The sequence below is a fragment of the Cibotium barometz genome, chromosome 58 (assembly GCF_041138505.1).
Source record: "Cibotium barometz isolate CiBa-2024 chromosome 58, ASM4113850v1, whole genome shotgun sequence".
NCBI classification, from domain to species: domain Eukaryota; kingdom Viridiplantae; phylum Streptophyta; class Polypodiopsida; order Cyatheales; family Cibotiaceae; genus Cibotium; species Cibotium barometz.
The window spans coordinates 7947661-7974864 of record NC_141103.1 but is presented as its reverse complement, the minus strand read 5'-3'; the positions used below and the strand labels follow the sequence as shown (position 1 = coordinate 7974864).

General features: G+C 38.0%; 1 protein-coding gene across 1 annotated transcript; it reads left to right on the top strand.

Moving 5' to 3' along the window:
• The first annotated feature begins 23736 nt into the window (after positions 1-23736).
• On the top strand, positions 23737-25886 carry LOC147605853 (uncharacterized). Its single transcript, XM_086792599.1, has 2 exons — positions 23737-24394; positions 24704-25886. Exons 1-2 carry the CDS (start codon positions 24188-24190, stop codon positions 25586-25588), a joined length of 1092 nt encoding a protein of 363 aa, XP_086648725.1. The 5' UTR covers positions 23737-24187; the 3' UTR covers positions 25589-25886.
• Positions 25887-27204: the final 1318 nt, after the last annotated feature.

Below are 27204 nucleotides of genomic sequence, written 5' to 3'. Positions count from 1 at the left end.
AGAATCGATGGATTAGTCTCTTATCTCCGGATATCCGTGGGCGAGGCCCCGAGTGTAGGACCTTGCCCCGCGCAAGAAGTGCTACTTTCTCTGCTAGCACCCCTGAATTTGTTACGCAGTGGGGTCAGGGATCTTACAGCTGGTATCAGAGCAAATTAGCTAATGAGGATCAATCGAGAAGCCAAAAATGTCAAAAAATTTATGAAGAAGCAGTAAAAGGTTGTAATTGTATGATAAAATTCATACAAATTGATATTCAAACTGAAATTCATAAATTGGTAATTGGGTCTTCACATGGAAGTACTGCAGTTGTATGGAATCCTTGACTTACTTGAGGCCTAGACATGATGATATTTACCTTATATTTCCAAGGACCGTGACTACTCGTATATACCGAGGGTATAACTGCAGCTCTTTACTGGCAGTATATATGAGTAAATCTAAGACTTAAAATTTTAAGCATTAATACTATCCAGATGATGAATTCGAATGTGGTTGATATGATTTTAAATTCTGGTTGAGAACTAATGATGAGTTGATTTGGATTCTGATTGAAAAATGAGGATTCCTGAATTTTGGTTGAAATGTAATAATCTAAGCAAAACCACAATGAGGATGAATGGGACGAGTCCCTGTGTGATGATGTTCGTAGCTGTAATGACATTAATGACTTCAGCAAATCACTATGAGATTAGTGGATTGTGCTGGCAGATTGCTGCTGTTAACACTTGACCACCCAGTGGATCAAGTTAAGGGATGTCAAATTAGGATTGAATGTTACGATCTGAGTGAATTATTATCTGATGATGAGTTTTATATAAGGGATCTTTATCCCAGGATTCTGTTGGGTTCACCAGTCTATAAGGAACCACATAATCAGTTGGATCTTAAGGAAAAGAGTTCTCCTCTAATTTTGCGAGATGAGGACATCTCGCATTTTTTTTAAGTGGGGTAGGATGTAAGATTCCTCCCTCCGGCTTTTGAGGTGTGCAGGTGTAAGAACCTCCCCTTTTGATCTTATAATTATTCCCCTCATTGAAATAAAAGAAAGATCCTGTTTTACCCTGTTTTGGCCTACAGAGAGAAAATGTTCTAGAGAGAGGTTATTCAATTTCTAGATATTTTTGGATGGAAAAATATCTCTTCTTATTAAAATAAATTCCCCCAAAACAAAAGTTCAAAAAGAAATTCAGAAGGTGCATTAGAAATAAATTATAATCTATTCATCAAAAGGCCTTAGCCTAAGGGTCCAGATTTTTTGAAAATTTTAGATTAAGGTTCTGAGGGACCAATTAGATTAATCCAAATGTAGGGAGGAGATAAATTAAATAAATAAAGAAAATCCACCCAAAAATGAGTAAATACTCACATAAGATGAAGAGTTGACTAAGGACAAGGTTTTTAGTTAAAAAAGAGTTGACTAAGGACAAGGTTTTTAGTTTAAAAAGAAGAGATATTTAGAGGAAATGATGCATTTTTGACACCTCAGTGTGGGAAAATTCTCCTCATGAAGGAGGCACCTATTTCACATGTGTGGTGGAGTTTTAAACTCTCAAATAATGAGATATTTCATCTCTCCTCTCTCCTGCTTTAACTAGATCCAAAAAGTAAGTTAAACTGACCTAAAAATGGTTAAAAATTGAACAAACTGATTTGGGAAACTCTAGAATCAGTTTGCTTGGTTAGAGGCTCACTTTTTCCTGTAAATGAAACCTCCCCCTTTGTAAATGGTTAATAGTGTTTTATGCACTGTTACTCTACTCCACCCTAGAGCCAAAAACAGTGAATTTATTGATAATTCATTAGTTTTTGACCTTTTCCTCTTCTAAAGAATTGGTGGTGGCCACTCTTTTTGCAAACAAGAGTAGATCCCTCAAACCATCAAGCCAAAGGAAAGCTCACAGAAATTCATGTAAGCTAGAAATCCTACTTTTTCTTTTATTCCTTTTAATGGTTTTCTAATTTTTGTTTTCTTAAAATAAAAAAATGATGTTATGCCTTGTTGGAAAGGCTTTCCCCCTCTCTTCATTCTTAAAATCAGCTTTTCTTTATCCTAGATAAGTTATCAAATTGTTAGAATTAAACTTTTCATATTGTTTCTCTTTGAAAAGTGGAATTTGATTAGTTTAGAATGTTTTAAACCATTTGGGATAATTTTTAAGTAACTTGAGGATAGAAAAACTTGAAAAATGGTCAGCCCTACAAAGGAGGTTATGGCAAAATTTTCTTAAATTTTGTGAAATAAGTTTTATCTTTTATTATTATTCAAAAAGAGTAATCCCCACCGCTTGTGTATTCTAAAAGTGTTATTTTTATTCTATGCATAGAAAAATGCATATTAGAAATATTTTTATTATAAAAGTGTTATTTTCATTAGAATTAATTTCTATGCATAGAAAGATGCATATTGGGAATATTTTGATTATAAAAGTGTTACTTTCATCAAAAATGATTTTTATGCATAAATAGATGCATAAAAGAATTTTTTTATTATAAAAGTGTTACTTTCATTAAAATTAAAATTATGCATAAATAGATGCATAAAAGAAATTATTTTATTATAAAAGCGTTAGTTTCATCAAATTTTTATTTTATGCATAGAACGATGCATAAAGAATTTATTTTTATTCCAAAAGTGTTATTCTCATCAAATTTTGATTTTATGCATAGAAAGATTCATAAAGAAATTTATTTTTATTTCAAAAGAGTTATTCTCATCAATTTTGATTTTATGCATAGAAAGATGCATAAAGAAATTTATTTTTATTTCAAAAGAGTTATTGTCATCAATTTTGATTTTATGCATAGAAAGATACATAAAGAAATTTATTTTTATTTCAAAAGAGTTATTCTCATTAAAATTGAATTTATGCATAGAAAGATGCATAAAAGATTTATTTTTATTTCAAAAGTGTTAATGTCCTTAAAATTGAAATTATGCATAAATAGATGCATAAACGGATTTTTTTAAAAGTGTTATTTCCCACTGAAGTTGTTCTTTTGCATAAATAGATGCGTAAAGAATCTTTATATAAAAAATAAGAATTCTCTTACATTCTATAAATAGATGTGATAAGATGTGATATGAATCAGATAGACGAGAATGAATAGAGAATGGATGTGATAAGAATAGAAGTGATGAGAATGAGAGGTAAATAGATGTGATGATATGTGATACGAATCAAATAGATGGGAATGAATGCATGGATGGATGCGATGAGAATAGGAGTGACGAGAATGTGAGATAAATAGATGTGATATGAATCAGATAGATGAGAATGAATAGAGAATGGATGTGATGAGAATGAGAGGTAAATAGATGTGATGATATGTGATACGAATCAGATAGATTGGAATGAATGGATGGATGGATGGATGTGATGAGAATGAGAGGTAAATAGATGTGATGAGAATGAGAGGTAAATAGATGTGATGATATGTGATACGAATCAGATAGATTGGAATGAATGGATGGATGGATATGATGATATGTGATACGAATCAGATAGATGAGAATGAATGGATGAATGGATGTGATGAGAGTACAAGTAATGTGAATGAGAGGTAAATAGATGTGATGATATGTAATGCGAATCAGATAGATGGGAATGAATGGATGGATGGATGGATGTGATGAGAATAGATGTGATGAGAATGAGAGGAAAATAGATGTGATGAGATGTGATGTGAATCCAATAAATGTGAATGAATGATATAGGATGTGAATGAATGTGATAGCATGTGAATGAATGATAAGGGATGTGAATGGATGTGATGTGATGTGAATCGGGATGTGAATGAACGATAAGGGACGTGAATGAATGTGTTAGCATGTGAATCGGGATGTGAATGAATGAGATGTGATGTGAAATGAATGTGATAAGTTGCGATGTAAACTGGAGGATGTTAATGTATTCGAAGTGATGAGATATATGGGTAGATGCAAGTGGATGAGATCTGATGAGGATAAATGAGGAAATTAGTGATGAGATAGAAAAAGATGGGATTAGATGAGAATGGGAATACTTATGAAATGAATGTGGATTAATGTAGATGAATGTATGGATGATGTGGATTGATGTGGATGATGTGGATGGATGTATGGATTGATGTGGATTGATGTGGATGATGTGGATGGATGTATAGATGATGTGGATTGATGTGTGGATAATGTGGATTGATGTAGATGGATGTATGGATGATGTGGATTGATGTGTGGATAATGTGGATTGATGTAGATGGATGTATGGATGATGTGGATTGATGTGTGGATAATGTGGATTGGTGTAGATGGATGTATGGATGATGTAGATTGATGTGGATGATGTGGATGGATTTATGGATGATGTGGATGATGTGGATGGATTTATGGATGATGTGGATTGACCTATGGATTGATGTATGGATGTTGTGGATTGATGTGGATGGATGTATGAATGATGTGGATTGATGTGTGGATGATGCGATTGGATGTGATTTGATGTGGGATTGATGTGATGTGATAGGGATCGATGAAGAAAATAAAATTGTGGGAAGATGAGAAAAGATGGGGACTAATGTGAAAGGATGTGGAGTAATGAGAAAAGATGGAAATATTGTTGGAACTGTATTTGTATGTGAAATCTGTTTTTAAATGACTGTTTTATGTCAAGAATGTTGGGGAAGCATTTTGACCGTCTTGTGAATGAGGTCATGGAGACCTATCTGTTAAAGTTGCAACTGTTGAACGGAGAGTCATCGGAGGACGTCTCGTGTAGCAAGGTCGGCCAAGGTCTTTACCAACCTCGGTTTGATTTGGAGTGCTCTTCTCCTCTTGGTGGACCAATTGATTGGTCGGGGGCTTCACTACAATTAGAGAATCAAGCCAAACTTTGTAAGATTCCTCCCCAGCCCCTCAAGATGTCTTGTTTCTTTCCTTGTAATCAATCCCCTTTTCAGAATGATAAAAGATCTTGTTTCTACCTGTTTTGGCCTAGAGAGAGAAAATATTCTAGAGAGAGGGAATTCAGTTTTTAGATATCTTTGGATGGAAAAATACCCTTCTTATTAAAATAAATTACCCCGAAATATAAGTTTAAAAAGAAATTCCTAAGGTGCATTTGGAAGAAGAAATCCAAACGTAATGAAGTCCACAAACTCTTTCTCCAATGCAATCATATGAGACTGTTATGGCAGCCTTGTTGTCGGTGAAGATCCTTGAAAATACTTCATGAAATCTCCATAAAAATGGGTTGCAATTGATGCATAACCTCAACCAAATGAGTCCCACATCTTTGCCTTATATCATGATGATCTTCCAAGTGTGTTGGAGTAGAATGATGGCCCCAACAATGGATCCAACCAAAGCTGTCCAAAAATTACAGCAAAAATGTCCAAAGATTATAGCATATGTAGTCCTCATGTAATGCCCATTCTCCACATGCTAAACATGCCACTTGGTCAAGGAATACTTCCATCAAGCAAACCATGTTGTTGTACATACTCCATTGATTGCCAAGTAGCCTCATCCATGGGCAAATGCTTCCATTTAACAAGGAATTCTTCAATATTCATGTTCCTCAATGCTCTTGTCCTCTTGTCTACAATCCTCTTCGGCTCATATATTATCTCTCCTTCTTCATCCATTGGTGGTAGTTCTTCAAGCTCTTGAGGAAGAGAACCCACAAACCTCTTGAAGTTAGATACATGGAACACATTATGGATTCTTGTGGAAGGAGGTAAGTCAAGCTTGTAAGCCAATTCACCTACTCTCTTGACTATCAAATATGGTCCATAATACCAGTGAGCCAACTTTGGGTTAGAAGACCCTTTGAGGATATGTGATGGCTCTTAGGAAGCTTGAGTAACACATAATCATGTCTATGCTCATCCGCATTTGCCTTCATGACTTCTTAAGCCTTCTTCATGTTGTCCTTGCATAATTGAAGAAGTTGTGTCATCCTTTCCAACCCATCCTTGGCTAAAGGATTAACCATTTTATCCTCATGAAAGGCAATGGATGGCATATGCACTTGATAACCATAAAGAGCTTCAAAAGGTGATATCCCAATACTCAAATGCTTGCTGGAATTATGGCAAAATTTAACAAGATAGAGCCATTCATCCCACGATGCTTGATGTCATGACAATAGTGCCTCAAGTACACTTCAAGCCATTTGTTTGTGCACTCCGTTTGCCCATCCGTTTGAGGGTGATAGGCTGTAGAGGGAGTGATTTGAGTACCCAAGTTCTCATACAATATCCTCCAAAAAGTGCCCATAAACTTGGTATCTTGATCACAAACTATATTGATTGGCAATCCATGTATCTTGAATACATGCTCCATAAATTGCTTGGCAATGTGAGAGGCTCCATATGCACTCTTGGAAGCAATGAAATGGGCTGATTTGGTGAGTCTATCCACCACCACAAAGGCTTGATCCCATCCATGCTTTGTCTTTGGTAGACCCATATGAAGTCCATAGAAATGTGAGTCCATTTCCCATCCGGAATAGGCAAAGGATGGATTAAACCACTTGGCAATTGGTGACTATCCTTATTCCTTTGGCATGACACACATTCCAAAACAAACTTCTTTACATCTCTCCACATGCCATTCCAAAAGAAGCTTTTGCTCACTTTGTCAAATGTCTTGAGTACACCAAGATGACCCAAAAGTGGTGAAGAATGCATCTCGTGAAGCACCTTGGGAGGTAGGAACCAAATACAGCTTATCCTTGTGCCATAAGAGACCATTCCGAAGCTTATAATGAGGAAATTCTTCACCCTCTCCTTGCTGTAATTTTTTGTAAATATGGGCAGCATTCTCATTGACAAGATACTCCTCTTGAATCCCTTTGAGCCATTCACTATACACTTCCATAATTGATGTTATAGTGCAAGCCCACATTCTACACAATGCATCCGCTACTACATTGTCCTTTCCTGGAGTGTAGGATATCTCAAAGTCATATCCTTGGAGAGTAGCCAACCACCTCTTTTGTTTGGGAGAAAGATTAGGTTGGGAGAGGAAAAATTTCAGCACCCTATGATCACTTCTCACCTTGAAATAAGCACCATAAAGATAGTGATGCCATTTCCTGATTGCATGAAGTATAGCCAACATCTCTTGCTCATAAACATGCAATTCCATCTCCTTCTCGGAAAGCTTCCTACTCTCAAATACAATGACACCATGCTCTTGATATAAAACTGCTCCAAGACCTTTTCCACTTGCATCCGCTCTCACATAGAATGTCTTTGTAAAGTCCAGATAAACAAGAATAGGAGCTGATGTAAGCAAGGCTTTGAGCTCATTAAAACTCTTGTCAGCAATGGTATCCCAAAAGAAAGCTTCTCTCTTGAGTAGATCGGTAAGAGGTGCCGCAATAGATGCATGATGCGCCATAAATCTTCTATAGAAAGAAGATAGCCCCAAAAATCCTCTCAATTGAGTTGCATTGCTAGGAATTGGCCATTCTTTGACACATGCCACTTTCTTTGGAGTCTTCAGGTTTTTATTTAACTACTCGAGTTCTAAGCGTATTCCTATTATTCAATTTCATTATTAAAACTCCACTGATTCCAGCCTCATCTGGCCCATGGGCAACCACTGGACTTGGTAGAACCAGACAATTACTCACCCACCCATGATTGAATGCCTTTCTTAACTTTTGCTTTCGAATACAGATACGCACACACTTCTCTTTAAAACTTTAACTTATAAAACAATCCATTAACAAAACAATTATGGTTTACAGACATCATAACTCAAAAATTCCATCCAATCCCTTGTTTCTCAAAAAAAACAATCCATTAACAAAACAATTATGGTTTACAGACATCATAACTCAAAAATTCCATCCAATCCCTTGTTTCTCAAAAAAAACAATATCACTCTGGACTCTCCGAGACCAGTTGGTCAGCCAACGAGATCCAGTAACAATTTACAATATCCATCATCCACGACATACGCATGGGTGTCCTAGGCACCGCGAGCCCATGCATCGCCTGGTCAAAACCCTCCAGGATCCTCCTTAGGTGTCCTGGCACTTCACTCAGGACCACTTCGTTGGCCCTCGTCCATCGTACCTGAAAGCGCACCATTTTAACCGTACCGAGGCTGGTCAAGACTTGGGCAGGTTTTGCCGCGTGAGCTGTCCTTTGAACACTCCCTGCCAGCTGTTGCAACCACTTCCCTTAGAAAAACACATACCAAATGCTCCCTCTAGCATTCTGGCATAAGACAATCCTTTAAGAAAAACAGGGTTTCTATGCAAGTTTTCAGTTTGATTTTCTTTTGAATACAATGAGTATATCTTAAATCGGTATCCATAACAAAATTCCTCGAATTCTATAACCTTGATCCACATATCAATTCAAAGGGTCTCAAACTTAGTTTCAGATTTGGTGGGAGATTTGAGAATATTTTCTTGAACTGTTCACATCTTCTTTTCTCGAAACTGATGAAAGAGTTTGGTCTTGGTCATAGTTTGATTCAGAGTTCGAATCTGATAAGATTTTTCCTGAACTATCTTTCTTGAAAAGGAGGTGATATTTCAGTTACTATTTTACTGAATTTCATTCATTGAATATTCACTTAACTGATTTCTAAATTAATCACGAATTTTGATGAGAAATAAATTAATCATTTATCTGAATATTTCGACTTTGATAGATTTTTTGAATTTTCTCTTTACAATCCGTGAGAGTATAAAACGATAGAAATTTCTCTCTTAGAGTATTTACTTATTCATTTATCAAATAGAAATTAAACATAGAATTAAAGAGAAATCTAATTTTGATATAAAAATTCTTTATGCATCTATTTATGCATAAAATCAACTTCAATGGGAATAACACTTTTAAAATAAAAAGAATTTCTTTATGCATCTATTTATGCATAAAATCAATTTTAATAGGAATAACACTTTTGTAATAGAAAAAAATTCCATCATGCATCTTTCTATGCATAGAAATGAAATTCAATGAAAATAACACTTTTATAATTAAAAAAAAATTCAATATGCATCTTTCTATGCATAGAAATTAAATTCAATGAAAATAACACTTTTATAATAAAAAATTTTCCATTATGCATCTTTCTATGCATAGAAATTAAATTCAATGAAAATAACACTTTTATAATTAAAAAAATTCAATTATGCATCTTTCTATACATAGAAATTAAATTCAATGAAAATAACACTTTTATAATAAAAAAATTTTCATTATGCATCTTTCTATGCATAGAAATTAAATTCAATGAAAATAACACTTTTATAAAATAAAAAATTTCTATTATGCATCTTTCTATGCATAGGAATTAAATTCAATGAAAATAACACTTTTATAATAAAAACATTTTCCATTATGCATCTTTCTATGCATAGAAATTAAATTCAATGACAATAATACTTTTATAATTAAAAAAAATTCATTATGCATCTTTCTATGCATAGAAATTAAATTTTAATAATTAATATCAGTGATATCCATGCATATTCATAGGTGAATATGTACATGGAATAAATTAGAATATTTCTTTTAGAATGCACAAACGGTGGGAATTACTCTTTTAGAATAACATAAAAATAAACTTTCTTTTCCACAAAATTCTAGAAAATTTTACCATAACCTCCTTTGTATGGATGACCATTTCTCATTTTTAACATTCTATTTTCAATTTAAAATAACCCCAATTAGATATAAAGGACTCTAATCTACACAATTTTCAATTTTAAGAGAGTAAACAATAAGAAAAGTTGAACACACTTAGGACCGCCGGGGCACTTTTTCCCTCTTTAGGAGATTTTTTCCCCCGGCTTGTATATACGCCCATCATTCTAGGGCTAACTTATCTTTTGTACATTGACACAATCTAATACACTTTGTGTTGTGTGCATTCTTGCTTCTTCTTCTCCAAGCTTTGTGTGCTTTCCTGTAACCCTAATTCCAACATTATCGTTGAAAAGTGCATAGGGTAAGATTTGAAGTTCTTTTCCTTTTTTGCATGTATTAAGTTTGTAGGAAATGTTTGTGCTTATGTATTTTTGAAATGATTACAGATTTTGTGTGTGGTAAATCCTTTGCTTGGAAAAAAATGGTTTGAGATACTATGGTCTTTGCCCTTTGAGAAACCTTCTAGCAAGTTGACAATTGATAAATTGTACCAGCTTTCCATTGTGACATGTGGCAAGCCAAAACAATTGGCAATTTTATCCTTTCTTGGTGTAGATACTAATCTGAAGAGCACTTACGAGATGCCTTCAAGTGACCATGCTTTCATACCATGGCTTGCAATAAAAGAAGTTTTTATGGATCAGATACTTGGTGATGCTACTAGGTTGCTGCTGTGCAGAGTAGGTAGCTAAGACAACTATTGGTGATGCACTTCTTGAGATACCCGACCATCCCACATTTGCTGAGTATTATGAGGATGTGATATTTAAACATAGGAAAGAGGGATCTCTCCCTTTGGCAACCCCACCTTTGAAGCAAGTGGATTTGATTAATGCGAGTCATTGGCTGGTTTGTTCTTGAGACAAATTCCTTGCTTGTTGTGTTTGTCATTAGATTTTGGAGAAATGTGCATAGACTTGTTTGCTTGCTAGGTATTTACATCATCTAGCCAACACAAAGAAGATTTGGTCCATTTCACAAATATGCAAAGCATGGACAATGCTTAAACATCAATAGTTTTGTATGTACACATGCTCTATTCTTTGTGAGGGAAAGACGACAAAAGGCACCACCCATAGTACTTTCGGAGTGGGAAAGATAGAAGTGCCCATGGTGGATTGAGATGCATAAAGGTACATGCCTGGAGGAGGAGAAGGAAATGTACGCTAGTCACCAAAAGGGGGAGTGCAAGTCTAGCTCGGGTTCTTCTAGAAACCTTAATGAGGAGCAAACAAAGAAATTGGAGCAAGAACATAAGAAGCTAGCTATGCAATGGCTCTTGGAAAGCCTGATCCCTCTCACATATAGGCAGGCCAAAGATCATCAAATCAATGATTTAGTAATGTCATTGTGTTGCACCTTTTTTTTTGCTTTGTAGAAAACTTTCCATTCTGCTTATTGTTAGAGTAAATGGCTTCTCAAGGTGGGAAGGATGAAAATGGGGAGAAGGGGGAAAACCCAATGTCCTCTTTCCATATGGAAGAGGATATTACAAAAACAAATGAAATAGATATGCAATATTTAGATCTTAATGAGTATGAGGATATAGAAATGAAAGAAATGAAAGAAAAAATCTCTAATATAGAGTATAGAATTGAGAAAATGATGGGTATTCTTAGCTCCTTAATGAGAGGGGAAGAATTGGGAGTAAAAGAAATATCTAAAAATAACATTAATGAGGGAAGGGAAAAAACTCTAGAAAAAGGATTGAATGAAGCCATAGTTGAAGAGGTTCCCAAAACTAGAGACCACGGTATAGTATTAAAACATTTAAAGGCACCCACTTTTAGTGGAGAAGAGAAAGAGAGAAATAAAGATGCGGTCCATTTTTTTTACAAAAATGGCAAGATTTGCATCTTTTAAGAAATGTGCCTAATCATAACTGCCACATTGAAGCTAGCTTATCCTTACAAGGTAAAGCTTATAAGTGGTGGATGAGCTTAGTAGAAGCTAGGCAAGTACCCGATTCCTGGGATTCATTTAAGGAATTATTCTTAAAGGAATATGTTCTTGAAAATGAAGAAGACCAAAATTGAGAGGAGTTGGATAATTGTTCTATGGAACAAAAGAATTTAAATCTCACTCAATATATAGCTTGCTATAGAGAAATTGTCTTAAAGATTAAGGGAATAGACAATTTTCAAAAAGTAAGAGGCTTCATTAGAGGCCTAAAAAGGGAGTACAAGAAGGAATTTTGCTCCAAAGAGCCAAAAAACTTGGATGAGGCTATAAAATTTATAAAAAAATTTGACGATACCATGGGTAATGGTAATTATAAAGAAAATGATAATTTTTTTCATATAAGCCTCATGAAGAAAATTTTGGTTCTCAAAAAAGAAAGGGTTTTTTCTTTAAAAAGGAAGAACCTCTTAAAAAGTAAAAATCCAGTCCTAGTTTCTAAAAAAGCAAGATTTTGAGAGAGTGGTTAAAGAAAAACTTTGTTTCTCTTGTCTTAAGCTGGGACATGATAAAAGGAAATCTCCTAAGTGCCAAGGACAAGAACTTGCTGGGAATGGTAATGATAAGTCTAAAGGAATGCACACTTGAATTATTTTCATTGGAGAGAAAAACACTTTTGAGAAGCTATTTACATAATACACTAACATTTGAGCGTAAAGGAAAATTTATTACATTGCAAGAAGAGCACAATGTACCGTCTTCTCCTTTGATATGTAATATTGAGCTCCAAAAGTTCATCAAGATAATGGAATAGAACAAATGTTTTTTTGTTATGTAATGTCTTAGTTTACAAACCGTTGTGAAAATTTTGATTCAAGTATTTCTAAAGTAGTTCATTCTTTTTTAAACAATTTATTAGAAGAATTTGAATATGTTTTCTTGAAAACATTGCCAAAAGGTTTACCTCTTCGGATAGAGGGATAGATCATCCCATAGAAGTTTTAATGGATTCAAAGCCAATTAGTGAGTTATATTATAGAGTAAGTTTGACAGAAACACAAGAAGTTGGCTGAATATTTAGAACAAGGCTTTATTAGGCCAAGTAAGTATCTTTAGACTTCACCAATATTATTGGTGAAGAAAAAAGATACATATATATGTGCTTGTGCATATATTATTGAGGATTAAATTCAATCATAATAAAAAATAAAATTTCTATTTCTAGGATAGATGAGTTATTCGATCAATTTAAAGGTGCTAAATATTTTAGTAATATAGATTTAAAGTTTGGATATCATCAAGTAAAAGTTAGAATTGAACATGTGCCAAAACATCATTTAGGACATCTTTTGGGCACTTTGAGTTTTTAGTTATGCCTTTTAGTCTAGCTAATGCTCTCGCTACTTCTATATTCAGAAAAATCTGTGGTGGTTTTTATTGATGATATATTAGTCTTTAGACAAAATGAACTTGAGCACCTTAGAAAAGTATTTCAATTATAAAGGAAAAATAAATTATTTTCCCTTAAAAAATTCTAAATTATTTGAAAGTAAAAGTTGAACAAAGCTCAAAGTTACAATTATTCAACTTATGAAAAATAATTATTTGCAATTGTGCATGCTTTTAAAAAGTGCAGTCATTATTTATATAGTGTCAATTTGGAAGTATTGTCTGACCATGAAAGTCTTAAATGGTTAAGTACTCAAAAGGAGTTAAAAGGTAGGAAGGCTAGATGGGCTGAAATCCTACAAGAGTTTGATTTTCAAATAAGATATAGAAAAGGAAAATTTAAGGTCATGGGGAAAATGCTCTAAGTGGAGCACCCATGATAAATGAGTCGAGTTTTACTCAACTAGAAAGGGAGTTGCTAGCTTATTTAAAAGAAAAATGTGCTAATGACCCTAGGTATCAAGTAGTTTGGAATTACTTGATTAAAAGAGATAAGTCTCAAATAGGAAAATGCAACTGCTGCTAGTGATAAAAGGGTATCACTTAAAAAGATAGTGGTTCAAAGGAATCACTTAAAGAAAGGTCAAAATTGAAAAAGATCGTTAACGCCTAGTAAAGATAGTTAATGCCTGGTAAAAGCGGCTTGTTTATCTATAAATAAGAGTCTAAATCATTGGAAAAGAGGAAAGACTATAAATTCTCATTGTGGTGATATAATAAAGTGATGTTTGTTTCAGCCACATCATAAAGGTATGAGTATGTGATTGTAAAAGAAAGTAATGAGATGTACTCATTTGTGAAAAGAAAAGTTAACCATATTAAAGAGAGGCATTATAACGAGTGGTTATGAATTCCATAATGGTAGACATAGTCAACTAAACTTATAATTGTTTCTATATATGTATAAAAGGTTATCAAGCAAATAAGTTGCTTGAAAAAGGTCTACAAATAAAAAGAAATGTCTATGTGGACATTGTTTCACTTATTGAAGTGTAACAAAAAAGAAGTTATTACCTAGATACAAATTCTAGGATGTCCAAACTTTTAAAAAGGTAGGGTCTAGTGTTAATGACTGGTTACTCAAGGTACTTGGGAGCAACTAGGTGGAATGGGACGCGTAGTGATGCATGCTATGCCAATGTATGAGTAATCGAAAGTAGTTAACCGAGCAAGGTTGAGATTGTCTCATCCCCAAAAGAATTTCTCAATTAAGTCGACACGATCGAGAAGTAGAAGGAATTGGCCAAGGGAGTAAATGGCTCTTTTACTCTTCATTGCTTATGGTATCCAAGGTCGGTTAACTAGTACATAAGGTACTAAAAGGTAATAGAACAATCTTATTTGGGAATTGTGTCTCACAAAAAGGAGGTTATCCGTAAGATTGGTTCTAGTTAGTGAGTGTGCACTAGGAAAAGGATTGATGGTAGCCAAGTAGCTTCTGAGTGATCATGACACTTGAGAAGTAAAAAAGAGCAATGAAAAGTCATTAACTGCATACAAGCCTCTAATCAAGGACATATGCAAAGTTGGTAGACATAGTCATATTGGTTTGTCCTCATGTTTAGCATCAACCAGAACAAAATACTCATCTTAGAAGAAGGTATTAAAGCCAACCTCATTATTCTAAGGGTAACATAAAATTCAACACTGTGTCACATCTATATGGTGTAATGACACTTACATGGACAGTAGGTGTTTTTAAAAGAAAAAGATACTCTCTCGTAGAAAAGGAGTTCAAGAACACATGAACGAGGAAGTAATATTCCTCTACTAAAGGAAATGTTTCTATAATTGAAATACTTATAAAAGATAACTTTTTCCAAGTTGAGTGGTTACACTGAAGAAAAGGTTTCCAGAATTTGTTTTCGAGGACGGAAACTTTTCTTTCAAAGGGGAGGAAATGTTATGAGAATGATAGAAAACACTATAAGGTAAGACTAGAAAAGATTATTTATATGTAAAAGGTTTGCTTATAAATAAGATTCAAGGGATTTCAAATTGGAAATACCTAAAGGAATGGCTAATAGGCATTAAGGTCAATGTGAAAGGGATGTAGATGGTGCATAAGGGAAGCCCAAAGGCCACAGAAGTAGGCGCCCCATTCTAGGGGGAGTTGAGGAGGTATTGGATAATGAAAGGGCCATGCCTAGCCATTGAAAGGTCAGGGGGGTGAAGTTGGAAGAAGGTCATGCATCACCTAGGACAATATAACCATGTGTTTAGGGTGCATTTGGGATATGGTTGGGTGGAGAATCAAATTTCTAGTCTTATAAGTTCTCAATCTATTAATGCAAGGAACTTTACAAACAAGGAGAGATTTCACCTCACGATTTGAATATGGAGCAGAAGGTGTGGTATCTTCTCTCAAGATATAGCTTGACAACAACTTGATCACACATTACTTGCCAACTTCCTCTTGCTGCAAGCGCGAGGGGGAAGGTGGATCTTGGCGTGGGCCTATGGAGAAGAGTGCATAATTTATGCTCATGTTTATGGAGTTATTTTGTCCAACACATGGTTTTGTCTTGAAGTTGGGTTTAGGAACGCGATTGTGTTTGAGGGTAGCATTGCACTCTGGACTGGCAGTGGAGGCTGAGAAGGAGATATGTGACTCCCACCTGAAGGGAGTGGTGGATGGTGCTTATTTGGATGAGGGTCCCTCAACTCATCGTAGTGTGCTTGATCTTGATGATGATGAGGGTTTGAACAACACCTCAATGCCGCTTGACTAGTGAGTTTTACTACTTTCCCTCTTTTCTGAGTTGTTGTTGTGTTGTACTCATACTAGTAAGAGGCTGTGGATCTCTTTTTTGTGTTGTTTGGAAAGTGTCATTCAATTAATAATCATGGTGGTCATGGTGGTTACAGTTTTATGCCCTCTTATACGCAGGATATGGCTTCTTTCATGGAGCGGTAGTATTTTGTGGAGAAGGAGAGGCAACATTTGCACTACATTGATGATAGGGAGATCAGTCATGATGATATGGTTTGGTTTTGTACTTTCATTTGGTTTTTTGAGACAATTTAGTTTGGCATGCCTCAATATTGAGGAGACGATGATGTGGACTTCATTTTTTGCATCATTACACTATTTTTTATCTTTTTTAGGAAAACTCTATAGTATATCTTTGAATTGCCATATGTGGATGAGGCTATTGGTGCTTCTACTCGAGAGAAAGTAATGCCTTGGTGGATCATGTTCTAATTTTTTGATGTGTCATTTTTTTTGGTCCCTTTTTTCCATGGGTTGATGATTATTTTGTCTAGTCCCTTTTTTAAATGGCACACACATCATTTTTTGGCATATCAGTATGATGACATTACATTGAATTGGTGCACCTACTCAAACTACCAGTCTCTTGGGAGAGCGACCACTCAAACTATTAATCTCTCACATGCCACTCGCTCTCAAACTATCAATATCTTGGGAAAGTGGAGGACATATATTCCTTAAATTAATATGTGGATGGTGGGGTGTGAAATTTTGCCGCTCAGATTTTCTCGCTTGTAGGTTTTCGCTCAAGTTTTTCCCAACTCCTCCAAGCACTTAGGTGCTATGCTACATATGCATAAAGTGGACCCCCCTACCCCAAACACCACCAAGCTTTTTTTAGAGCATGAGTTCTGATACCACATGTAAGAAAATGAAATTGCGCCGAATGATCATAATGATCATAAGAGCTAAAGGACATTATGCACATAATAAGAGTGTAATATAGATCTCAATATCTCCAAGATATGGTATGAAATTTACAATCCACTACTAAATTGTATAGTTTAGTGGTGGATCTTTCATATCATAACTCCAAGATACGATGTGAAATATAGGATCCATGACTAGGCTATATATAGTCTCCTAGTGGCGACACTATTCCAGTTTGGGTATCTTTGCAGCATAGGATGGCAATAGTGGCCACCCACAATTGGGTCCAATAAGTTGAGATTGACTATACCTCAACTGGGTACATGAACCAACCCAACAACCCCAACTGGGTACATGAACCAACCCAACAAGCCCAACTGGGTACATGGGTACATGAACCAACCCAACAACCCGAGGATAAGGTGTCCAAGAGAGATCTCCTTAGTGTGGCCGATTGGTCCACACTTACATGTATCCTACTTGGCATAGTGGCCCGCACTTACATGTATCCTACTTGGCATAGTGCCCCGCACTTACATGTATCCTACTTGGCATAAACCAAGTCTACATAAGCTATCTCTGTCACAGAACATGTGTAGGACTAGGTGGATTCAGGCAGTTTAGGGGAGTTCGAACATGTGTGGATGGCCAGGGCTATTTTAGCCGGCTAGCGGTTGGGTAGAGACTTTCCCTATTCTCTTCTAGCATGTTCATGGAGGTCTCATGGTGGCCTCGCACTGGTATCAAAAAACAAAGGTAGAATATCGAGTCTTGAGAGTACTAAGGTCCTCCCAAGTTGAACCTTCTTCTGGTCTATCTTTCCACTTAACTAGGCACTATTGTCTAATTCTTTGACGAGTTCGCTTCTCTTGAAAAATCCAAGATGCATTCTGGCTCGTGAGGTAACACCGGAGGCTCAATTAAATCTACAAGAACACTTGTATCCACCACATTGGCATCTTCGCCTAGTTGTTTTCGTAGACGACTAACATGAAAAATTGGGTGAACCTTGGAATGTTCATGTGCAAAGCTAACTTGTAGGCAACTTCACCTACACGCTTAAGTATTGTGAAAGGTCCACAATACCTCAGCAATAACTTTGGCACTTTGCATGTCTTCAACGTTTCCCAACTTGGGGGAACCTTGAGAAACACTTGGTCACCTTTTTCAAATGTGACCGTTGTGGGGTCTTCATCCGCATAATGCTTGTAATGATCTTGGGCCCGTTTAACATTTTCCTTAGCAATCTTTAGCATATCGTGATGATCTTATAGAAAATATTTAACCTTTTGAATTCTTTTAGTAGCCAACCCTACATCTACTGGAGATCGGGGTTGAAACCCATACATAAGCATGAAAGGACTAAAGCCTGTGTAGCGACATGCTTCGCACTATTGTAGGCAAATTCTAAAATGGTAAGTAATCTTTCCAATTCATTTGCCATTTACTCACATATGCTCTTAGCATATCCTTAAGTACTTTGACCCTTTCTGTCTAACCATCACTCTGGGGGTGGTCTTAGTAGTGCTCATACTGAGCATTGTGTCCAACCTTTTGAACACTGCTCGCCAGAAGTGACTATTAAACTTTTGGTCTCTATCACTGACTATATTAGCTTGCAGCCCATAGAGTCGACATATATTCTCAATGAAAAGCTGAGCTAACTATGGTGTTTTCACCGCTGTTTTAGTTGGAATAAACTGAGGCATCTTGGTCAACCTGTCCACTACAACCCAGATGGCATCATGACCTCTACTAGTTGTAGGTAGACCTATAATAAAATCCATAGAGATGCTTTCCCACTTACCATTAGGGATCTCTAAGGGTTGTAATAGCCCACCTATCTTAAGACACTCAGCCTTATTGACCTGGCATTTTGATAATGCAAAACATATTCTTGGATGTCCCTGTGAAGTCCAGGCCAATAGAATTGCCTTCTCACTAATGTTGAGATATCGAGCTCATCTAGTGAGGCGGTGGACGCTGATGACCCACCTAGGGGATAGGCCCACACTTACACCACTGGCATGGTTGGTGAGATCATGGGTGATATACGGCCAGTGGGATGACAGGCTGTGTGATAGCCATTCTAGAGACTGGCATAGTTATAGCGCCAGCTCATTTAGTTGGGTTCACACTATAGAGAACCCTAGTATGTATTTGTTGAGTACCTTTTCATAATGTGTACTCTTATCTTTGTATATGGTGTGTTGAGTGTTGTGTGAAGAAGAAGAAGAAGATTTTCAGCCTCTCACTTGTGTGTTCTCTTTTAGGGTTTTGTGAGTGTGTGTGTGCTTGCAAGAGCTCAAGCTCTCTTCTCCCCTGAATCTTTTCATGGTATCAGAGCCTAGTTCATGCTAAGGGCTCACCTGCAAACATTTAGGAGTACTCTCATGGGTTGTCACTAGGAAAAAATGAAAATTGTAAAGCTTCTTAGAGACTGTCGTTCCTTTGCAAGGTGTGGATGCCATCAAATGATGGCATAAAACCAGATTGTTGCTGAGAAGCTTGATAAGAACAACTTCTATGCTTGGAGGTTCAGGTTGATGAATTTCCTGATGAGAAAGGGTTATTGTTGGGACTACATAGAAGGTGAGCATGAAGAGGCACCGGAGATACCGGGGATCAATCCGACTGCTGTGCAGATGTGAAAGACTTCAAGGATTAGAACCAAGGAGCCAGAAAAGTTATGTATTAGCTCTCTATCAGTATACAAGACACCATGATTGGGCACATACAGGATGCCAAGTCCCTCAAGGAGGCATGGGACACCTTGGTAAAACTCTATGAAATGAATACCAAGGCACGAAAGATATAGTTGAAGAATGAACTTGTTACTGTGAGAAAAAGAATATGTCTATGAATTACTATGCATTGAAGATCAAGGGTATTGTGGAGTCCCTTGCATCTATTGGCGTTTTAGTAGATGATGATGATAAGGTGGAAGTCTGTCTACATGGTCTCGGGCCACAATACAAGGTGTTCAAGAAGTCTATTCAGACTCGAAAAAACATTCCCAATTTCACAGATTTGGTGTCTATGTTGATTATAGAAGAGAAGAGATTGGGTGAAGACTAACAGTCTTCACAAAACAAAAACAGTTCAGAGCAACAGGCCTTCTACACAAGTTCAGGAAGAGGACGAGGTAGAGGAGGCCATGGACGCGGCCAAGGAGGTGGCCGAACAGGTAATCAGAATTATGGCCAGCTCAGCAGCAGCAACAACAGTCCCAGAATTCACAACAACAACAACACGCAGGTGGAAGAGGCCAATTCACAGGCAGGGGGAGTCAAAGAGGTCGTGGAAATTGACAAAGGCAATATAATGATACACGTGGATGCTTTTATTACGGTAAGCCTGGACATGTGCAGGCAGATTGTTATAAGAAGCAGGCTGACATGCAAAATGGGAAATTGTAGCAAAACAACTATGCATCCTCGAGCAAAAACAATGAGCATAATGAAAGGTTGTTTGTTATGTAGCATGTCGTTAATGCCCTGTCTAAAAATGTTGAAGCAGCACATAAAGATGATGTATGGTATGTTGATTCAGGTGCTTCGAACCACATGACAAGTCATGGGGAGTGGTTCAAGGAGATGAAAAACCTTGAAAGACCAGGTTTTGTGGAAACAGAGGATGACACTGCTCATCCAATTGCCCATGTGTTGGAGATGTGCCATTGTCTATGCAGGATGGCAAAGTGAAGTACCTTGCAGATGTACTTCATGTTCCGAACATAACAAAGAATTTAGTTTTAGTTGGCCAGATGATTGAGTAGGGTTTGCAGGTTCGGTTTAACCCTGATGGTTGTTATGTTGAAGACTTTAAGACAAGTGCAAGTTGGTTGCAAAAAGGTAACAGAGTGGGCAGAATGTTTATATTGAATGTAAACATGCTTGAAGTGAGTGCTGCGATGTTTGCAAATGGTTCAGGAATTGTTACAGACACAGACATTTGGCATAAAAGAATTGGACATGTGAATGTGCAGAGAATGAAGTCTATGCAGACTAAAGGAATTGTGACAGGGCTGCCAAAGTTTAAAGTTGAAGATATGCAAAAAATATGTGGAGCATGCCAATTTGGAAAGCAAACAAAGCATGTATTTCCACATGACAAAAATGTGAGCAGAAGTAGGAAGCTTGATCTACATGACGATCACCAGGCCAGATTTAAGCTATGTTGTTGGGTTGGTGAGTCAGTTTATGTAGGTTCCTCGAAAGTCACATTTGGATGCATTGAGACGCATAGTGAGGTATGTGAGGTCTACTTTGCATTGTGGACTATTTTATGAAATTGGGATAGAGATATGTGTACATGGGTACACAGATGCTGATTGGGCTGGTAGTATCTCAGATAGAAGATCTACTAGTGGCTTCATGTTTTCTTTGGGGAGTGCTGCTGTGACTTGGAGCAACAAGAAGCAGCCCTACGATTGCTCTATCCAGTACTAGAGGCCGAGTACAGAGGTGCTGCTATAGCAGCATGTGAGGTAGCTTGGTTGAGAAAGCTACTTTGCAGATTTGGGTCTATCAGGATAGACAAGTTGTCATTTTCTGTGACAACATTAGCAGTATACAGTTGGCTAGGAACCCAGTTTTTCATGCTTGCACGAAGCATATAGAGGTCCACTACCATTTTGTCAGAGAGAAGGTTTTGGTAGGAGACGTTGACCTTGTTTATGTCAGCACACAGGATCAGGTCGTTGATATCTTCACCAAAGCATTGGGTACAGAGAAGCTCCGCAGATTCAGGGCTTCGCTTGATGTACATGAGATGGAGTTGAGCTCGAGGGGGAGTGTTGAGATATCAAGCTCATCTAGTGAGGCGATGGACACTGATGACCCGCCTGGGAGATAGGCCCGCACTTACACCACTGGCATGGTTGGTGAGATCATGGGTGATATGCGGCCAATGGGATGACAGGCTGTGTGACAGCCATTCTAGAGACTGGCATAGTTATAGCACCAGCTCGTTTAGTTGGGTTCACACTATAGAGAACCCTAGTATGTATTTGGTTGAGTACCTTTTCATAGTGTGTACTCTTATCTTTATATATGGTGTGTTGAGTGTTGTGTGAAGAAGAAGAAGAAGATTTTCAGCCTCTCACCTTGTGTGTTCTCTTTTAGGGTTTTGTGAGTGTGTGTGTGCTTTGCAAGAGCTCAAGCTCTCTTCTCCCCTGCATCTTTTCAACTAAGGCATAGGTCTTACTAATTCTAGGATGACCTGCACTTGGACTATCATGAAACTCATAAAGTATTTGGTGCCTAGTGTCAGAGTCTGAGGGTACACACACTCTTCCTTTGTGTAACAAGCACCCATTATTGATGGAAAAATTCTTCCAATGATTAAGCTCGTCCTTAGACGACAGATGAGAGAACTAGATGTGGAAATATCATCTAGACTCGCTACTGTGCAGAGTGGGAGGGATCCCAGCGTGTAACAACTTTCCACACTTGTGCATATGACTGATCATAATCGCACTTGCCTTTGAGTGAATCTAAAAATTCACTTTTCAACTTCGTGAAACTCAACAAGTTGACTTGAGGCATGCGACTTAAGGTATCAGCCACGACATTGTATCAGCCCTTACGATACCTTAATTGAAAGTTGAATTCTTGGAGGATTTTTGCCCATCGAGCTTTACGACCTTTCAAATTAGTTTGAGCTGTCAACCATTTGATGCTCTCATGATAAAAAACAATCTCAAACTTAGCACCATAGAGATAATGTCTCCACTTGTCTAGAGCATAAATGATGGCATAAAGCTCCCGCTCATATGCAGAATAATTCCATTGAGCTCTATCCAACTATCTCCTAACCATCAGGCCACACACATCCAACATATATAGTGTCTAAACTGGGAGTTATTGGGGAGTAACCCATGTTCTGCATGATGATGATGACGAGTGTGGAACATTGATTTCCAACACTTGCAAGATACCAACTTTACATAGGTTTCAATTGAAACTTGACTTTAAAACATGCTACATGTTAAGAGTCACCCTTGAGACCATACTCAAGACTCAAAACCCAGCAGGGGAGGGACACTAAGGAGCCCCGTCTTAGGAAAGAGCGATCGATGGCAGTATAGCTAAGAGTGCTTTTTGCAAAAGAACAACTCTCGGCCATTCCTAGCCATGGTGGATGGAGCCTGATGATTTTTGGCGGGCTAGGCTACCCTTCAAAATGATGGGTTCAAGATGCCCGCTTTTTCACAATTTACTTTATTTTTTGACGGTCGGCTGCATTTTATAGCAAAAATGCCCAAGAACAGGCATGATGCTCGTCAGAAAGCAAGCTTGGATAGAGGGGAGGACACATCAACAATCGGAAGATGAGTTTTTTAGAATGTGAACTCAGCAACAACCAGAACGTTGGGATGCCGATGTGAAGATCAAATTTTGCCTATTTCATATGCTTGAGGTGTATGACAATATCTTCCATCTCAAGTTGAGACCTTGCCCTGATGGCTCCACAAATTTCATGTCTACCCTCCTCCACGATGAGAGCTACCAACAAAAGGTGAGGCAGAAGAAACCAAAGAGAAAGAAGATGTTTTCAAATTTTGGATGGGTATTTAAAATTTGTTTTGGGTTGTGTACATACTAGGTCAATCATCACAATTTACGAACGGAGCAATAGAGTATGTGGATCATGATTCATGGGCGTCACACTCAACCTCCATGAAAGGGGTTTAAAATGAAGTTCAAAGCATGTGACTTTTTCTCTCTCTAGAAACGTGTCTAGGGCAGAACGTAAAATAGGAGGTAACCCTTTTAACCTGTCGTTAGGATGACTTCATTTCTCTCTCGCTAGACTCTCTCCCTTTTATCACTATTTTTTTGGTTCACCGTCCCACGCTGCAATGATACCCACCCTATACAACAAGCCTAAAAAAGTTGGTGGAATGCCTAGCGGCTAGCTACATGCTCTGATTGAGGACGTTATACGTCTAGCTGTAAGGGCTGTTTTCTCAATGAGCTGTGATCTGGTTCAGTTCCATTTCTTCTTGTGTATAAGAGTAAAGAATCTCTCTCTCTCCCCCCTCTCTCTCTCTCCCCCCCCCTCTGTCTCTCTCTCTCTGATCTTCACCTTACCTCTTGTAAGGTTCCATCACCATTCTCCTCTCTCTACAAGGTTCCATCGCCGGAGCTTCATGCACCCCTCAGTCCGGGATATCATTCATTGGTTTCTCCTCACCCTCCAATCAATCAATCGCCGGCATTTGCTGCTGTACTGCCATACCCCTTCCATGTGAGAGCTGCCATACCACCCACCTCCTCTACAGTCCTTAATCCTTCACCTTTTCGAACTATCTAGACTAGATCGAGCAGCCATTCCTTGCAGTAGGCTCTTTAATTAGCATCATCTGCTGGCTCTCTACCAGAGGCCTTACAATACTTGTACTATTAAAAATGCATTATTATTCCAGCAAGGAAGGGACTTGGTTTTGATGCTTGCTGAGGTTAGGATCAAGGCATTGGGGGGCATTAATTAATGGGGTAGCAGTTTGATGCAAGGAGAGCACGGTCAGCTATGGCGAAGCTGAGTGCGAGCGAGAAGGAGAAGACCAAGATCAGGGAGCGCAACAGGAGGGCTATCACTACGAAGATTTTTCAGGGTCTGAGGAAGCACGGGGGTTATAATTTAGCACCGCGCGCGGATATCAATGAGGTGCTGAGGTGCTTGGCAGCTGAGGCTGGGTGGGTAGTGCAGCAAGACGGAACAACATATCGAGGCCAGGTAAATTAATCAATAATTATCTTCACTATATTTGAGCTTAATGCGACTTATTATTATTTATTGATTAGTTAGTGACTGAAATTTGAGCTTAAAATGGCAATCCTATCAGTCAAGATTAGGATAAAATGACGCTGATTTATTTGATTAAGGAAGCAGACGAGATGTTGCATGGCCAGGTTTAATTAAGACTTAACCATAGGAATTACGGTTAATTGAGCTATTACACTGTAATTGCATTTTCAAACACGTTGGAGCTGCGATAATTGAGCTCAATATGGTCTAGAATTAGGTTTTTTTCCATGTCTGCAGAGCTCGCAGCTGCGAAGACCAGCGGTGGTGACCAGCAACGCCGTTCGGGGTCTGCTGAGCCCTTTCCCTGGTGTCTCCGGGCCGTACAAAAGCGCCACCGGGATGGGCGGTTTCACCGACCGCTTGTACGGCAAAGACGCCGGAATGAGCGACTTGCTGGCGGCGGCGGCCGCGGGTGGGTTGTTTAGCCTGCCTGGAGGGATGTCAGACGCGCGTGGCGGCGGCGGCGACTGCAGCACTACGGCCTCGCCACGCCGCCAGCCCAACTACAACGAAAGCCTGTTTGTTGGTCAGCTCGCCGGCGGAGCCACTGCTGACGTCACCGGCACACCGCCACCACCAAGCTTCATGTCGTTGTTGCCCTCGGCCTCCCCTTTCGCCTCTCCGGCTTCCAGCGAGGTGTACCAGTCTTCCTGCCGTTCCGTCGCGATAATCAATCCTCCGCCCCCATCAGCCATCGCCGGTTCTGTAGCATCCCTCCCATTCCCGACCACTTCCTACCTCCCGTCCGCCACACCTCCGGTTGCCCTTCCGGACTCCGGGAATGATACCAACGACCTGCTGGACGCTCTTCCCTTCGATATTTGTGCTATTACCGCCAACCACCACCTTCTCGCGCCACCCTCCACTCGCTATCCCGCCCCCGCCCAGCATCCCTTTCCATTCTACCAAGAGCAACGTCACGACCTGCAATCGCCGGCCTCTTCTTCCCTCATGTCCAGCATCGTCTCCGACACTGCGGGCCAATCCATCCGCCTCCTCGAGTCCGCAGCCGGCAGCCCCTCTATCCCGCCTTTCATGATGATGCTATCCGGCCACCATTTCCTCCAAGAGGCCCGTGCTTCCAACCACAACACTCCCTTGGGTTCTCCGCAGCACCACTGATCAGCCCAACCTACCAACCCCGCTCACACGAGTTTTGGATTCTCGCACGTGTATTTTATTTTGTCAACGCTCTAGAAAGATATACGTTTTGGATGTTTGTTCCACCCTACATATTTGCACACGTATTTTATTGATTAATATGTAGTTTTGGTTGTGGCAGTATTTTCTTCCTCATTTGCATTGAAATTAAAAAAATAACGTCGAAGTTATGTAGCTTTCTTTTTAGCTATGGTTTTGTGAGGGTTAACCTTCATGTCTTATGCAAAATTTGTAATTTATTTTCCACCAAATTTTGTACTAGGTCCCTTCTTGAGAATTGTAGTGCCCATCTACACACACTTGTAAGTGCTTACAAGTGTTCACCTTGTTTGTGTAGTGCTCATCTACACACTTGTAAGTTGTGCACAAACAAAGTGCATCTTGTTTGTATACCTTGTTCTCAAGTTAATTGGTATCAATTTTTTTAGCAACTCCATCTAGGAAGCATACCTCTCCCTCCCTCCTATTCAAGAGCATTAATGGTTGCACTTTCTTCCACAACATCACTAACCCCTTTTAATAACATGCATGTGAAATGGTGTCCATGAATTGCTTTCAACTTGGCTAATTAGGTGTCTCATTATAGGTCTCCATCATGTGAGTTAGCTACATTTAGTCACTCTCAAATGCATATTTAGCATAACACATCTTTCACATGGAGACGTTATAGCTTACAAATACATCTACAAATAACTATCATGGCATTAATGACTTATCTTTAATATGCTCGGGTTTAATATATTTTTATATCCAAAATCCTTTAGGCACTCTTGAATGCATTATAGATTATAACACACCTTTCATGGTGGAGACACTATAGCTTGTAAAATACATTATGTTTCACTTTTTAGCTACACATCTTTTGTGGTGGCAGTGTCGCAACTCGTAAAAACATTATGTATCTTTTTTTCACTACAAATAACTATCATGGCATTAATGACTCGAGTTCTTTTAATATCCAAAAAATCTTTAAGTACAACTCAATTTTATCATGAAGATATATATTTTTAGTGTGATCTATTTGTCATAAATTAATGCACCATAGAGGGAGGGTTAAAGTTTATAAACTTTTAGATCTTTATTTCACTAAGAATTTATAACTTGTGCATACACGTAAATACTAGGATCTTTATAGAGAGCAAGATTCAATAGGATCTTCAAAAGGAACAAGATTTGACAAAATAGAAAAATGAATAATAATTTTAATGATTTGAATTACTTTTGGGAACCAAGATTGCAACTAATAGAAACTATTCCCTTTTCCACCCATATGCTTTGGTAAGAGAGTCTAGATGGCAATTTAGTAATAAAAGAACGAGATAGAGATTATATGCATTGTGAAAGAAAGGAGCACATTTAGTGAAGATAGGCGATGTAAGTATGATGAAAGCTACCAAACCACTACAAGATATCTACCCATTAGGGACATTTTCTATTGATGTTTTTAAGAAGACAGTTTCTCTCAGGCATGTAATCTTACGAGCCTTTGTATATACATGGGTAATATCATCAGTAAAATTTATCAGTAAAATTTATCGATATATACATCGAAAGATGTTGATGCGCATACCAACAAT